Source organism: Brienomyrus brachyistius, unplaced genomic scaffold (genome assembly GCF_023856365.1).
Source record: "Brienomyrus brachyistius isolate T26 unplaced genomic scaffold, BBRACH_0.4 scaffold34, whole genome shotgun sequence".
NCBI classification, from domain to species: Eukaryota; Metazoa; Chordata; class Actinopteri; order Osteoglossiformes; family Mormyridae; genus Brienomyrus; species Brienomyrus brachyistius.
In genome coordinates this window covers 1,737,896-1,753,399 of record NW_026042309.1, presented here as the reverse complement: position 1 = coordinate 1,753,399, position 15,504 = coordinate 1,737,896, and the positions used below count along the sequence as shown (strand labels likewise).

The 15,504-nt window shown below is 43.6% G+C and overlaps 1 protein-coding gene across 14 annotated transcripts in view; it reads right to left on the bottom strand.

The window, feature by feature from the left end:
* Positions 1–982: 982 nt before the first annotated feature.
* LOC125721546 (interferon-induced protein 44-like) overlaps positions 983–15,504 on the bottom strand; it is a 183,762-nt gene continuing 169,240 nt past the window's right edge. For 3 of the 14 annotated variants that reach the window (XM_048997500.1, XM_048997498.1, XM_048997511.1), the window contains 5 exons: positions 9,639–9,795; positions 6,560–6,671; positions 5,001–5,196; positions 4,036–4,188; positions 3,636–3,823 (listed from right to left, as the gene is read on the bottom strand). In XM_048997500.1, coding sequence (XP_048853457.1) covers positions 3,644–3,823; positions 4,036–4,188; positions 5,001–5,196; positions 6,560–6,671; positions 9,639–9,795 — 798 coding nt within the window. In that variant the 3' untranslated portion in view covers positions 3,636–3,643. Of the gene's footprint in view, positions 1,650–3,635; positions 3,824–4,035; positions 4,189–4,316; positions 4,425–5,000; positions 5,197–6,559; positions 6,672–9,638; positions 9,796–11,964; positions 12,066–12,552; positions 12,719–13,124; positions 13,278–15,504 lie in introns of those variants that run through there. The other 11 variants (XM_048997496.1, XM_048997508.1, XM_048997497.1 and 8 more) reach the window with 10 other exon arrangements.

The following is a 15,504-nucleotide window of genomic DNA, read 5'->3' as shown; positions in this document are numbered from 1 at the left end:
AAAACACTAGCGCTGTGCTTGTAATCTACTAAACCTAGTAGCTAGAGAAGATGGCATAAATGCAACATCCAGTGAGGCATACAGGAAATTGTACCATTCTACATTTAGCAAGTGTAATGGTCTGCGGAACAAATGTGGAAGGTCCACTGTTCCCTCCAGCTTCTCCCACCGAATAAGACAAGGTGGAATTCCTTGTTCCTGGCAGTGGAAAGACTATGTAGGATAATCGAAGACAAGGGTGAGGGGGCAGTAGGAGTAATGTGCACCGGCCTAAAGGTCCCAATGTAAGTAAGAAATATGCTATGTGTTTTATTAGTTAATTAAAATGAATGTGTTCAGTTTTTTCTTTTTTGTACAATATTCTGATTTAATTCAATGTAAAGGTAGGCTTAAAATTGCGGTGCTGTTTGTTTTGTTTTCATTACAGGTTCAACCCAGCCGACTTGCGTTCCTTACTGAGTATGCTGCTGTAATGAGCCCTGTCGCCCGGGCAACCAACATTCTGCAAGCGGAATCTAATGCCCAAATGGGGTGGCTACTTCCGAAAATCAACCTCCTGACCATCGAACTTGACAGTCAAGCTGCAGCTGAAGTACTGCAAGCCTCTTGTTGATATGCTACAGACTGGAATTAAGAAGCGTTCTGGGCACATGTTGGGGGATGCTGAGCTGATCGCAGCTTCGATTCCTCTTCAAAAATTCCGAACATCATGGACAAAGGATGATGTCACAATCAAAATGGGTAAGACAGCATGTGTATACACTGTAAAATCTAACAGTACTTCTTAATAAAAGAAGTTAATATAACAATAATTAATTGTTGGTGGTGTATTTAATTGCCAGTGCTGCCCTTGGATGATTAGCATATGCTGAAAGGTGTTAGGACAGTTGTGATACCCTTTTCGGTGTAGTTCCTGGTACCGCCCACTCCCCTGTAGACCAAAGGTGCTGGATGTATATTTGCATAACATGACACAGGACAGTTTTTGACTTAACAGATTTTTTTTAATTCACCACGATTGTGATGAATAGGGCAAGAGAACAAAAACCACAGAAATGGCTATTGTATGTTAGCCAGTGACTACACGAGATGGTATAGTCTCTATGGTTTAACTAGAGAAGGCATTGGCCGGGAAGAAAATGCTGTGAAAATCAACTATTTTGTTTCTCTTGTAAGACTGGGCTGTCTAGGAAAAACATCAAGTCCATATGTACTTCTATAATTGAGGAGATTTCTTTGGGGATACACATATATAAAGGATATATCGAATTTATATTGTATAGATTATATCTAAGCATCATTCATACTCAAATGACAAGACAATTATAAATCCAGGTTATGAAAAGGTTTCTGTGTCGGAAAGGTACAGAAAGAGCCTAACGCAGGTTTACAGGAAACAATCATGTGGTGTAGAGCACAAGGACATGGACAGAGAAAGGCAATGGCACAACCCCTCAATATGATCAATTCATCTACTCTGTGTCGTCCTCCCAGCTGTCAAAGTAATTGTCAGCAAAGTCCAGCATCTGCTTCATGGCCTTGAGGAGCAGGATGTCACAGGTGTCACTCAGCTCACTCTCATCAAAGTAATTCTTCACTGGAATCACATTTGATGGTAGGATGCCCAGACACTGGCTAGCTCTGTAGATCTGCAGAGAGACACATACATTCATGTATAATTTCCTGCTGCTGTATCACATGATTTGTGTCAAACAGGGCTGTAATAAGTCACAACTGAAATGGTATAAATCTGCCTTTAGCAGATGCTGCCAAATGAGAATGTACAGTAGAACCTTGGAACTTTAATAACTCTTAACTCAACCAACTCTGATATCAAACGGGTATTTTTTTTCAAGGCAATATGTTGGATCTCAACCTTTCCTACTAGAACTTCTATGGGTCGAGAAGCGTTCAACTGTACAAATTCGGACCTCGAAAGGGTCTATGGCGTTTAATTAGTCTCAAAACTCACGCACATAAAAACCACGCTTGCATATGCACTCGCCAGCAGAAATTTCATCTTCACTATACGCTTGACTCTACACAATACTCACTTGCTCACTCAGTATTTAATTATTACTCTCAAAATATGTGTCACGCCCGGCTCGTACGATCCTCGTGTGTGCCACGCCCCCCCTGATTATCCACGTGTGCTTCCCTGATTATACCCAGCTGTACCCTGTTGTCTTGTCTATTTCAGTCCCCGTCTTGCCTCAGTTTAGGGTCTGTAATTGATATTAGTTTGGTTGCATGATCCTGTCCCGTCCGTAGCTGCCATTAAATTCCCGTTTACCCCGATTTCACCTCCTGCCTCCTTCCTGCCCGCTTGCCTACCCATGCGCCTTACTCGCACAACTGGCGAAGCGTGACAGAATGGCAGACCCTAGGAAGAAAGCACCTTCCGTGATTGAGGAAGAATACGCCGGTTACGTTGACCAGGGGCTATTCTGGATCGCCCAGCCCGGCATCCGGGAAGATCCCCCGGCGTGGGGTCTCGTCAGCCGGAGCTGGGTCATCCTGGACCAGCTGTCCCTAGAGGAGGACGCGCACCTCGCAGAGGAGGTGCGCGATAACTTCCGGCAGCTGGCCGAGCTCCGGACGGAGCGGTGGGTCGCTCCGAGTGAGCCCGGGACTGTCCTCCCGCCGTCTGCCTTTGTGGACAGCGCGCAGCCTCCCTTCCCGACGAGGACCCGAAAAAGGAAGAAGCACGCGATCGTCCCGGCGATCGTTCTGGGGACGTGCGCACTCGCCCCCGCCTCCCTCTCAGCCGGGGAACAGGAGGACTCTCCGGCTGTTCCTGAGGTCACCTGCGCAGCTAAGCTACCTCCTCGGGCAGCTTCTCCCGTCCGGAGAACACGCCGGGCCGCCGCGCAGCCGCGCAGCCCGAGTGGCCGCCTCCGCTGCCTGCAGGTCCACCGCCCGAGGCACTCCCTTCGCCTCTGCCTGCTGCAGCTGCTGCACCCCAGCAGGAGGTCCCGGCTACGCCCGCTGCCTGCAGGCCCACCGCCCGAGGCGCTCCCTTCGCCTCTGCCTGCTGCAGCTGCTGCACCCCAGCCGGAGGTCCCGGCTACGCCCGCTGCCTGCAGGTCCACCGCCCGAGGTGCTCCCTTCGCCTCTGCCTGCTGCAGCTGCTGCACCCCAGCAGGAGGTCCCGGCTACGCCCGCTGCCTGCAGGTCCACCGCCCGAGGTGCTCCCTTCGCCTCTGCCTGCTGCAGCTGCTGCACCCCAGCAGGAGGTCCCGGCTACGCCCGCTGCCTGCAGGTCCACCGCCCGAGGTGCTCCCTTCGCCTCTGCCTGCTGCAGCTGCTGCACCCCAGCCGGAGGTCCCGGCTACGCCCGCTGCCTGCAGGTCCACCGCCCGAGGCGCTCCCTTCGCCTCTGCCTGCTGCAGCTGCTGCACCCCAGCAGGAGGTCCCGGCTACGCCCGCTGCCTGCAGGTCCACCGCCCGAGGTGCTCCCTTCGCCTCTGCCTGCTGCAGCTGCTGCACCCCAGCCGGAGGTCCCGGCTACGCCCGCTGCCCTCGCCACCAAGTTCTTCACCCTCCAGGGACTATGCTGGAGGGTACCACTGTACGACTAAAGTTCTAAAGCTCCTGACACACACTCCATCATAGATGCCACCTCCCTCCCTGTTCTCCACACTCACTGACCTGCCGAGTTAGTTCTCTTTCTGATTTCATCAATTTTATTCTTCATTCCTTGGTCCACAATTCCAGTTGTGGAGGCGTCCATCACATACACCACACAGTGGATCCTGTCCTTAAGAGCCAATGTGCTCCATGCCTGAGAGTTATCAGCTTTCATTGGCTGCACAGGGTTGAACTAAACAAACAAAAAGGTGTGAATGACATACAGACATGCATTGACTGTGAGATCATAGGAAACTCAAGCGAAAAGCAATGTGAGTCCTTTCATATGACACTTATGTAACAACAGCACATTATTTATGCCAAAAACAATCAGTGAATGAGATTTAATTTCCTGTATTCATATAGCAGTAGTTTTTGAGGTGTGTTTAGATACACAGTTCTTACCTGGTACTTGTCTGGAACGTGGCCCTTCAGGATGCTCTCAATATCTTCAATTTTCACCCCTCCATCCTCCCTTGCTTCCAATCCCATGGTGTCACACAGTAGGAATCCCAGAGGCTGTCCGCCTCGGCCCGCTTTCACCTGGTAAGTGTGATACTGGAAGAAGACACATGATGTCATTCACCTTCTACCTGCTTATCCAGTCCCATGGTGTCACACAGTAGGAATCCCAGAGGCTGTCCGCCTCGGCCCGCTTTCACCTGGTAAGTGTGATACTGGAAGAAGACACATGATGTCATTCACCTTCTACCTGCTTATCCAGTTCAGCAGGCATCTCAAAATGATGTAACTTGGTGGCCACTGGTGAGGAGGTCTTCAGCTCAGGCCACCCACTTTATTTAAACAATACAAGGATAATGGACTTAACAACCAGCATTAAAATGGGGGTGTGGGGAGATTCACTAAGCTTGGTGACACTGCTGATTAGTTTTTTATTTTTCAGGGAGACCAATCACCTGGTCTGCGGATTGGATTTAATAACCATTAAGAATCACATTATGTGCTCAGCCGGTACCATGTGATTTCATATCACGGAAAATACATTTGAGCACCACATGTCCTGTAGGTAATGGCAATAAGAACATGATGAGGGCGGGACAGTGGCTCAGTGGATGGTGCTGCAGCTTCACACTTCTAGGGCTGGAAGCTCAAATCGTGCCTCTGGCTCTGTGGATGTGGAGGTTGCATGTTCTTGCTGTGTTATGTGGGTTTTCCATAGGTTCAAACTAAATATCCTGCCATAGAGTCAATCCCTTCCTAAATCGCAAAGAGGATAACAAACAGCAACTGAAACAGAGTGAAGCTAAAAATAACAGAATATCGTCCTTCCTCTCAAGCAAGAACATCATATAAAGACATCTGGATACACGAATGTTATACCAGGAAATGAAGTTAGACAGTCACATTACCTTCAAGGTCAGGCTGGTTTTCATTTCTCCTACTGCAGCTTGGCTTGTAATGTTGCCACGGAAGATAGAGTTGATGGAGTTGAAGAAGCTTGATTTTCCAGCTGTAATCTGACCAATTAGAAGAATCCGAGCCTGAGGCACTGAATCAATAGTGGGCTTGTAATCTTGCAGGTATTGCTTGAGATCACTTCGTGTGCTAAAAGAACAGACATCCATCCATCCATCCATTTTCCAAACCGCTTATCCTATTGGGTCGCGGGGGGTCCGGAGCCTATCCCGGAATCAATGGGCACGAGGCAGGGAACAACCCAGGATGGGGGGCCAGCCCATCGCAGGGCACACTCACACACCATTCACTCACACATGCACACCTACGGGCAATTGAGCAACTCCAATTAGCCTCAGCATGTTTGTGGACTGTGGGGGGAAACCGGAGTACCCGGAGAAAACCCCACGACGACATGGGGAGAACATGCAAACTCCGCACACATGTGACCCAGGCGGAGACTCGAACCCGGGTCCCAGAGGTGTGAGGCGACAGTGCTAACCACTGCACCACCATGCCGCCCCCAGAACAGACATTGGAATTGGAAATAGGAATTAGTCAGAATTCATAAGGAATATAAACGATCCCATAATAGCATATTACTATGGCTTCCTTTACATCTCATTAGTCATCTGCAACTGAAACCACTTAATGAAGTGTCATGCATGCTTATTAGAAAGTGTTTATTTATTTTACAGATTACTTTACAGATGCTAACCAAAGCTATGCAAGGGTCTTGTTCAAGGACCCAATGGTGACATCACTCTGCGGAACATAAAATCAGAATCTTCATTCCATCCATCCATCCATCCATCCTCCAAACCGCTTATCCTATTGGGTCGCGGGGGGTCCGGAGCCTATCCCGGAAACAATGGGCACGAGGCAGGGAACAACCCAGGATGGGGGGCCAGCCCATCGCAGGGCACACTCACACACCATTCACCCACACATGCATACCTACGGGCAATTTAGTAACTCCAATTAGCCTCAGCATGTCTTTGGACTGTGGGGGGAAACCGGAGTACCCGGAGGAAACCCCACGACGACATGGGGAGAACATGCAAACTCCACACACATGTGACCCAGGCGGAGACTCGAACCCGGGTCCCAGAGGTGTGAGGCAACAGTGCTAACCACTGCACCACCATGCCGCCCCCTCAAAATCTTTATTGCAACATAAAATAAAACTTGCTTTGGCACAGCTTGTTACAATTGGAGACGCCCATTACAATAGACCATTAACAATTAGGGCATAAGCAGACAGATTAAATGTGAGGCAAAAGATACCCAGCAGAGATACATAAATGCAGTGTAGGTGATAAATGCAGTTACCAGCTGGTGAGCTAACCTGCAGGGCTGCACACTGCCCAGTGTTTATATGTGTGTTTGTGTGGGAGGGGAAGGTTATAGAACTTATGCACATTTTAAATATGTATACATAAAATTATGTGATGCTAGTAAAAAATAAACAAAACAATTTGTTGATTATGTTGGATAAAAACGGGCTTCATACCTGTGGTCCCACACAACATCCCTCCAGGCTTTACCAAGGAGCTCTGGTTTGTTCTCCTCTGTCACTGGGGTACTGCTCCCACTTCCCATTTTCCCAACACCAGCTTTCTGACCTGTTCAAGGAAAGCAGTGTGTTTTCATTATCGGTCCACCAGTCCCTGGAGAAACTGGGGTTAAGGGCCTTGTTCACATGATCTGAACCAGCAACCTGCTGACTACGGACACAGAGCCCTAACCGACTGAGCCACACACTGACCCATTACCCTTTTGCATGAACCTTTGTAACAATATACTTTATACATTTTCAATATGCCTTATGCTACAGCTGGCTTTGGAGTAAAATGTTTCTTACATGGATTTTTACAGTGCTTGAAGTAGAGAAAATCGGGTGCCGGTACTCCCCTTGTTATCTTTTACTGTTACTAGCAAATCAAACATGTTGCCGGTTCTCTGAAAAGAGAGACAGAGGTGCTGGTACAGCCTCTCTCTGAACAGCCCACTTCAAGCACCGAATTTGTACTTATACCTATTATACCTGGTACATTCAGGGCTGGTCCTCACTCATGTGGCGACCTGGGCAGGAATTACCGGCAGTGCCCCCCTCCCCAATGCAAACTCCAAAATAAATGTAGAAACAATAAGAGTGAAGAAATAAAGACGCTGGTGACTAAACAGTGCCTAAACCAATCTAAACCAATAATGCCCCCCCCCCAATTGTCGGAATCCTTTCCCATGAAATACAGCCACACTTTACACTGTTCAGCTTTAGGCTTTTTAACTGGGCTTGAGGTAGCTACCGACTAACGGTAGCATCTGAGTGAAACATGAACCAGAGATGGAACGTAAGGTGCAGTGATGCTTCTGCTGTCTGAGCAAAAGTGGGCAAATATTTCAATCAACACTTCAGGCATTTAAGTGACACCAAAATAAGGCAACAAAATCTGCACTTCAATACAGTCCGGTACAAACTGATCGGTACCCATCCCTATTGTTCATTGTTTAATGTTGATTACATTTGTCTGCCTAATGCAATAAGTGATTTGCAACATTTGCATATTATATGAGTAGTGCTGCACGATGAATTGTTTTTGAATTGCAATGTTGATTCATATCATTATGCTATTTCATTATAGGGCTGAATCGCAATGTTGATTCCTGAATCCCAATGCGATCTCATTCTTACAGGACAACATTTCTGCCACTCTCTTCTCAATATCATGGACAATTCATACTCCTATAAAATCTGATATTTACATGACACATATTCTGCTGCATTTGCATTAGCAGGGTATTCATTGCACCAAACCAAGTGCTCCCTTTTGCAGGGCCTGAAGAAATCATTTGTCCTCCACTACATATAATGTTGGGCCCTTCAATCCAATCATTTCATTTCATGTATTTCAAGTGTTGTGTCTTGAAACTTCAACGGACTGACATATTGGACTAATGCTGATTTCTTGATTTTTATGAAATATTAGTCAATATTTACAATATATTTTGTATAATGGTAATAAAATGCATCAAAGATCAAATGATCCTGTGTGATCCCGTTCACAATCATCTCACCCATCTTTTTGTTGTCAATAAGTACCACTGCCTTAATTTTTGGGGCAGTTTGTCTCAAAATTTGATCAGGTTGAGATCTTCCCCCTTACAACATGTCTGCAAAGGTTTAAAAGAATCTGGGAATTCCTTTTTCAGTTATCGTACTACCGGGATCAAATGTCATCAAATTTTTTATTTTTTTTTGCTTTCATTATGCTGTTTGAAAAAGATCCATAAAATACTTTTAGAGTTATTGTGTTAACAAGCCTGAGTATCTTCTATAGCTGTCATTTCCTTCCTTTGCTACCACACAGTGCTGCTGCTTCATTTTTGAGACAATTTACAGTATCTGAAAATAAAACCAGGCATAGATCTTCATTTAAATAATGTTTTTGTTACACATCCAACAGTTTTTTTTTTTTACAAAATCAAATGTAGTCTGCTTTCACCCTTCATTTTGCTGCCACTAAGCTGCATTGCTTAAATTTTGGGGTGATCTGTGTCAAAATTTAATCAGTGCCAGTTGGCGCCCATACAAAGTTTGAACAACACCCAGCAAATTGTTTTTTAGTTATCATCTTAAGGGGATCAAATGTCAAAACTCCATTTTTTCTTAACAAATGAACCCTAATGAAGATAACATTTTGTCAGATGTTAGAGGTATCCCCTAGATGTAGTATATTAGATAAACTCCTTATCTGTGATAAATATAATTGAATTTGACCAGCATATATTTTAAGTCTGAGACAGACAGTGACCAATGCTGGATTCATCAGGTCATTTTATTAGCATAGCATCTAATCTAGTGCTGGGTTAAAATGTGTACTTGAATGTATAATTATACAGCTCTGGAAAAAATTAAGAAATCATTCTATATTTTTAAATCCTGATTTATTCCTGGGTTTACTGCTGGAGGCTAAACTACAAGGCAGGCTGCTTCCAGGCTCAAAGTTTCTAAGACAGCAACAAACAAGAATAAGGTGAAGCAGGAGGCAATAACCAAAAACTAGACAGTCAAAAGATAGAAGCAACTTTCTAACGCCAGAGATGACCGTTAATTTATCCGGCAGTGCCTCATAAATCGGAGGATGACCTCAAGTGACCTTAGAAAGGAATGGGAAAAACATCACGTGTAGGTGTGAAGTGCACTGCTAGGGTTAGGATCATATCAGGCTCCTAGAAGCAGGACTGAAGGCCCATAAAGCAAGGAAGAAGCTCTTCATTAATGAGAAACAGGGAAAAACTAGGCTGCAGTTTGCAAAAAATATGTATATTTTACATTGGCACGTAAACATAAATTGAGAAATGAGTGCAATATAAAATTTTGCTGTGGTCTCAATTTTTCCAGGGCTGTGTTCATACTCAAGTGAAAAGACAATTATAAATCCAGGTTATGAAAAGGTTTGAGTGTCAGAGTGTCAGTGTACAGAAACAGCCTAATGTAGGTTTTAAGGTGTGGCGTAAAACATGGACAGATTGAGGCAACGGCAAAACCTCTCAATATGATCAATTTATCTACTTTGTGTTTTCCTCACAGTTGTCAAAGTAATTGTCAGCAAAGTCCAGCATCTGCTTCATGGCCTTGAGGAGCAGGATGTCACAGGTGTCATTCAGCTCATTCTCATCAAAGTAATTCTTCACTGGAATCACATTTGATGGTCGGATGCCCAGACACCCGCTAGCTCTGTAGATCTGCAGAGAGACACATACATTCATGTATATTTTCCAGCTGCTGTTTGTAATAAGTCAAAAATAAAATGGTATAAATCTGCCTTTAGCAGATGCTGCCAAATGTATATTACAATACTTGCTTGCTCACTCAGTATTAAATTACTAGTCTCAAAATATGAGGCACGCGTGTATGCGCTCGTGAGCAGAAAACCCATCCTGTCTACGCGCTCGCTGCACCCTCTTATGGAAGCCCTTTAGGGCCAAAACGTCTTAAACTTTTTGCATTGAGACGGAATTATCTCACGGCTACAGACGTTATATTTTTACCTCTAAAGACAGATATATAACTTCACATACAGATGGCATTTTGCAACGTGTCTTCATGTCAACAAAGTGATCTTTCAAAATAAAAGCACCATTAACTTCTAACCACAAACTCCATAACAAAATCAAATTCTTCACCCTTTGGTTATTATTCTCTGTGACTTTCCTTATGTGCAATTAAATAGACCAGGGTGACAAAATAAGTATTACTGTATATACAATATTGTGTTTTTTTCTACAGATCATCTGTGGGTGAGAAAATATATTTTTTATTGTTTTGTGTTTACTCTCAATAGTTTTGCGTTCCCTCACAATACTTTTCCGCTACTAATAATAACTGTAGTTTAATGCTTAAAGCACACAGGACATGTCTGTATTACAGTACAGCAAATCACAAGCGGGCAAGTGCAGTGGGATCACAAATCTATTGTGTGGCAACACTGAAGTATTGTGAGAGAACGCAAAATTACTTAGGAAATGTTTTCCCACCCTGACCTCTTAGGGGGAATTCAGTGGTACGAACTGTACAGAAATCCACAAATAAACATGATGGAAGCCACAAATGTAACAATCTACAAATAGGCAAAACTTTTCCGCTACTAATAATAACTGTACTCTGTCCATTTAAAGTACAAAAGTTAGAATTAATGGATTAATAAGTATAAACCAAAATAATAGACATGTCCAGTTAAGTGTACTTTACTGTTTACAGTAACTGGCGGTGATTGGACACGGTGCAATTATTATTATCATTATAATTATTATTTATTATTTTTATTATTATTTTTTTGTTATTATTATTATTTATTTATTATTATTATTATTATTATTATTGTTATTATTTAATATTATTATCATTATTAGGAGCGGCATGGTGGTGCAGTGGTTAGCACTGTTGCCTCACACCTCTGGGACCCGGGTTCGAGTCTCCGCCTGGGTCACATGTGTGTGGAGTTTGCATGTTCTCCCCATGTCGTCGTGGGGTTTTCTCCGGGTACTCCGGTTTCCCCCCACAGTCCAAAGACATGCTGAGGCTAATTGGAGTTGCTAAATTGCCCGTAGGTGTGCGTGTGAGAGTGAATAGTGTGTGAGTGTGCCCTGCGATGGGCTGGCCCCCCATCCTGGGTTGTTCCCTGCCTTGTGCCCATTGCTTCCGCGATAGGCTCCGGACCCCCCGCGACCTAGTAGGATAAGCGGTTCGGAAAATGGATGGATGGATGGATGTGTGGTTTTTCATGTCTGTATGACTTTATCAGTTGTTGAATGATTGTATGATTAGTTCACTAGGTTGATAGGTTTTAATAGGTAAACATGGAGGCTCTGCAATGGATTAAACTCATTTACATCATTTCTTATGGGGAAATCTGACTTGGAACTCAACCAAATCCAAAACCAAGTCGACCAGCCTTCTGGAATGAAGTAAGTTTGTGCTCCAAGGTATCACTGTACGACTAAAGTTCTAAAGCTCCTGAGGGCAATTAAATACATGTACATGGTGAGTCTATCCCAGGAAACAGAGGACCTGAGGAAGGAGACACCCAGGCCAGGATCCTGGTTTATGGAGGCGTGAGGCCACAGTGCTACCCACAGGGTCATTTTGCTGCCTGACAATATGTTTTAGAAAATAAAATTGAGATAAAGTTTTGTGAGCCATTGGAATATAATAAACCAAAGGTTCAGACCCCCCAGGGCTGTGAGCTCGATCCCTGCCGCTGGTTGCATGTGTGACGTTTGCTTGTTCACCCTGTTTCCTCCTACAGCCCACAAACATTCACCCAGATGAACTGCTATCTCTCACTTGTTCACGGTGTGTGTGTCTGCTGCAAGCTTTTAGTACTGATTCCAGTGTTAGATCCTGAAACTCACCATATCCTTTATGTAGCAGCTGTGATACACCTTCTTCAAGTCCTTTTCCACATGCGGGCACGCTTTGTCCACATGGGTCAGTAGCACCAATAGAGGCACATCTAAAAACATCAACAGAAATGTCTGACTAGTGACATATTATATGTTCTATGGAATAAGCCATCATCAGGAGACAGTTTCTAAAGCAAAATCATAGCAATCAGCACACTGATGTCTGTCTTACTCAGAAGCACCTGCCAGCATCACTCTGCCTTTCCTCAATCCACATGTGTTCAGCTCAGCTCATGTTCATACCCTAACCTTCAGTCCCAACCCTTTAAAAGTGGGCCCTATGTGACAGAAAGCCCTCCAGCTTCTCACAGATGGAGCGGCTCTGTGTGGAGGAGCATCCAGGAGCTCCTTCAGTTACAGCATGAATACTGTTCCTGCCAAAGCCCCGGAAAACATGGTTTGCCATTTTCCATTCCAGAAAGCTGCTCTTCTTTTTACTTTGTCAGGTTCCTGTGTGATTATTCTGTGTTATTCATGTACCCCTGCCCAACAACACGCACTCAATAACAGATGCCACATTCCTCCCCACTCACTAACCTTGAAAACTAGTTTTCTTTCGGATTTCATCAACTTTCTTCTTAATTTTTGTATCCATAATTCCTAATGTTGAGCTGTCTATCACATACACCACACAATGGATCCTGTCCTTAATTTGTAACTCTGTCTGACCAGCACCAGGTTGCCATGGTGATGCAGGGTTGAACTAAACAGACAAAACGTTAATAACACATACAGACATGCACTGACTTTGAGATCATGAGAAACTCATCTCATATGACATCTGTGTAATTCCTTATTTATGTGAGAACAAATCAATGGATAAGATTTAATTTTGTCAGAAGAGAATGTAGGGAGAAGACGACCAGTATCTGTAAACATGTGACTGTTATAAGCCATTAATGGGATCAGACATGCATGCATTCATATGGCAGTTGTTACTGAGGCCTGCTTAGATACACAGCTCTTACCCAGTACCTTTTTTTTATGCAGCCCTTCAGGATGCTCTCAATATCTTCAATGTTCACCCCTTCGTTTGCTTTTTTGATATTTAATTTCCTATATTCATATAGCAGTTGTTTTTGAGGCATGGTTGGATACACAGCTCTTACCTGGTACTTGTCCGGTATGTAGCCCTTCAGGATGCTCTCAATATCGTCAATTTTCACCCCTCCCTCCTTAGTTGCCTCCAATCCCATGGTGTCACACAGGAGGAATCCCAGAGGCTGTCCGCCTCGACCTGCCATCACCTCGTAAGTGCGATACTGGAAGAGGACACATGATTTCATTCATCTTCTTGCTGCTAATATACTTCAGCAGGCATCTCAAACTCAAATAACATGGGAGCCCTGAGCTTCAGAGCTCAAAAGTCTTGGCTAGAAATGCTTATAATGTGATTTTTTTACAATTTGTCAGCCCCACTGAAAATAGGTTTTTGAAAAGTGTAATTGTAACAAAAAAATAGAATAACCACATTCTAAATGATCTAAGATTATTGGTGCTGAGTTTGCTGAATAAAAGCATTTGTAGCACTTTGGGATAAATGTTGTTTACATAAGTGAAATATTTAATAGTTTTTCTGAATTGCTGAAATATTAAAAATCATTTTGTAAACAAAACTGCACGCCAATTGCCAAAAGTCATTCATTGAATCAGTCACTTGTTTGGCGAAACTTTAACCCATGCTCACCTAGTTAGACACAATTTTCAGATCTCAGTCACCCTTTTTGCAAAACTCGAAACACATTTTCATTCATCAAAACACATTTTGCGCTTTGGTGAACTTTGATGCAAAATAGAAAACACAGGCCGCAGAGGTTAAGCTCAGCCAGCACACAGTAGTCATTTAAACACAATGACTCAAAACTATTCACACACATTTCTAAACATCTGAAGAAGCCAAAGAGTGACTAGAACATAGAATATGTGCCATAGGTGAATAGGAGCTGAATTTCGACGTCAAGGTACAAATGGGTCACACAGAGGATTCTTTCTGCATCGCCCAACAAGGGATAGCATCGCTAGTCCCAGCTCTGAGATATGGTGATGAGGCAGAATGAACATTCTTCCGTGACTCTGGCTTGGCAGTTGCACAACATTTTACTGTAATATGCCTCTCATTTGTTTACTTTTTGGCTTTGTCCTTTACAGTAACTTTTCTGGAGTACTTTGTACGGCAAACGTTATATATTACAGTGTTTTACAATCGCCATGACAGCTTTCCAATACATTTAACAAGTTCCCAAAACTCTTAACACAGTTAGCACAACATCCGTCTTTGTAGGCTATACAATTAACACATTTCTTGTTGCTATGATACAAAATGCATACAGTTAACACCAATTTAAAATGCTTGAACTTCTTTTACACACAAGCTCAACCAAGACCAAAACAATGTAATTTTACAGTCAAATCTACAAATGCTTTCACACTGTATGTCAGAACAGATAACATCATGTTCTAAACATAACTTATATAGGCTAAAGTCAAAGTGAACAGCTGTTCATATTGTGAATTGAAACACAAATATATTCCCTGTATTTTATTCCATTGCCAATGAGAAACAGCTTATTGCAGTTATGGAAATATATAAATCACAGCTGATTCCCATCTAGGAACCACAATCAGGTGTTGAGGTTTTCCCAATCACATGATCATATGTTCTAAAAGAGGACTCTTTGGGCTGATCTTGTGTGGAAAAGGAACAATATAGAGCAACAGAAAGAAAGAAAGAAAGAAAGAAAGAAAGAAAGAAAGAAAGAAAAAGAATGCTTGCACGAGGGAAAGGAAGACGAGTAACAGGATTGAGAGGAGTGGGACAAGGACAAGGGAGAGGAGTGGGGCAAGGTAGAGGGAGAGGAGTTAGAATTTAGTTACAGTTGTGTGGTGGCACTCAAAGAAGGACCAGAGGTAGGGTAACTGATCAAATAAGAGCTACTATCATTGACCATGTCATAAACCACGGACTATCATACGGAGAGGCCGGTGAACGAGTACAGCCAAATCTCAGCCGGGACAGTGGCATCCATTGTCCGTATTTTCAGAGAAACCAACAGGTAGGATATTGCTTCTCCTACAGCAAAGTGTAAATAATTTTACCATTTACTGTATTAGAGTGACTGTATGCCTCCAGTCTCTAATATGTAATTGTATTTTGTCCCTCTAAGGACTCAACGTCTACCTCCCTCAGGGGGCAGGGGAAAGCTCTTGAATGAAGAACAGGAACTTGCTATTGTCAAAATGGTGATTGCTGACAATGAAATAAAACTGAAGGACATTCAGTCCAGAGTTGTAGAGGACAACCTTGTCTTTGGGAACATTGCAACAATCAGCATAACATCAATTTCTCGGACTCTAGCTAAGCACAGAGTCCGAATGAAAACACTATACAAAGTTCCTTTTGAAAGGAACAGTGAGCGCATCAAAGAACTCCGTCACCAATACGTCCAGGTAAGGTTATGCAATACAGTCATTACTGTACTATACACAGTG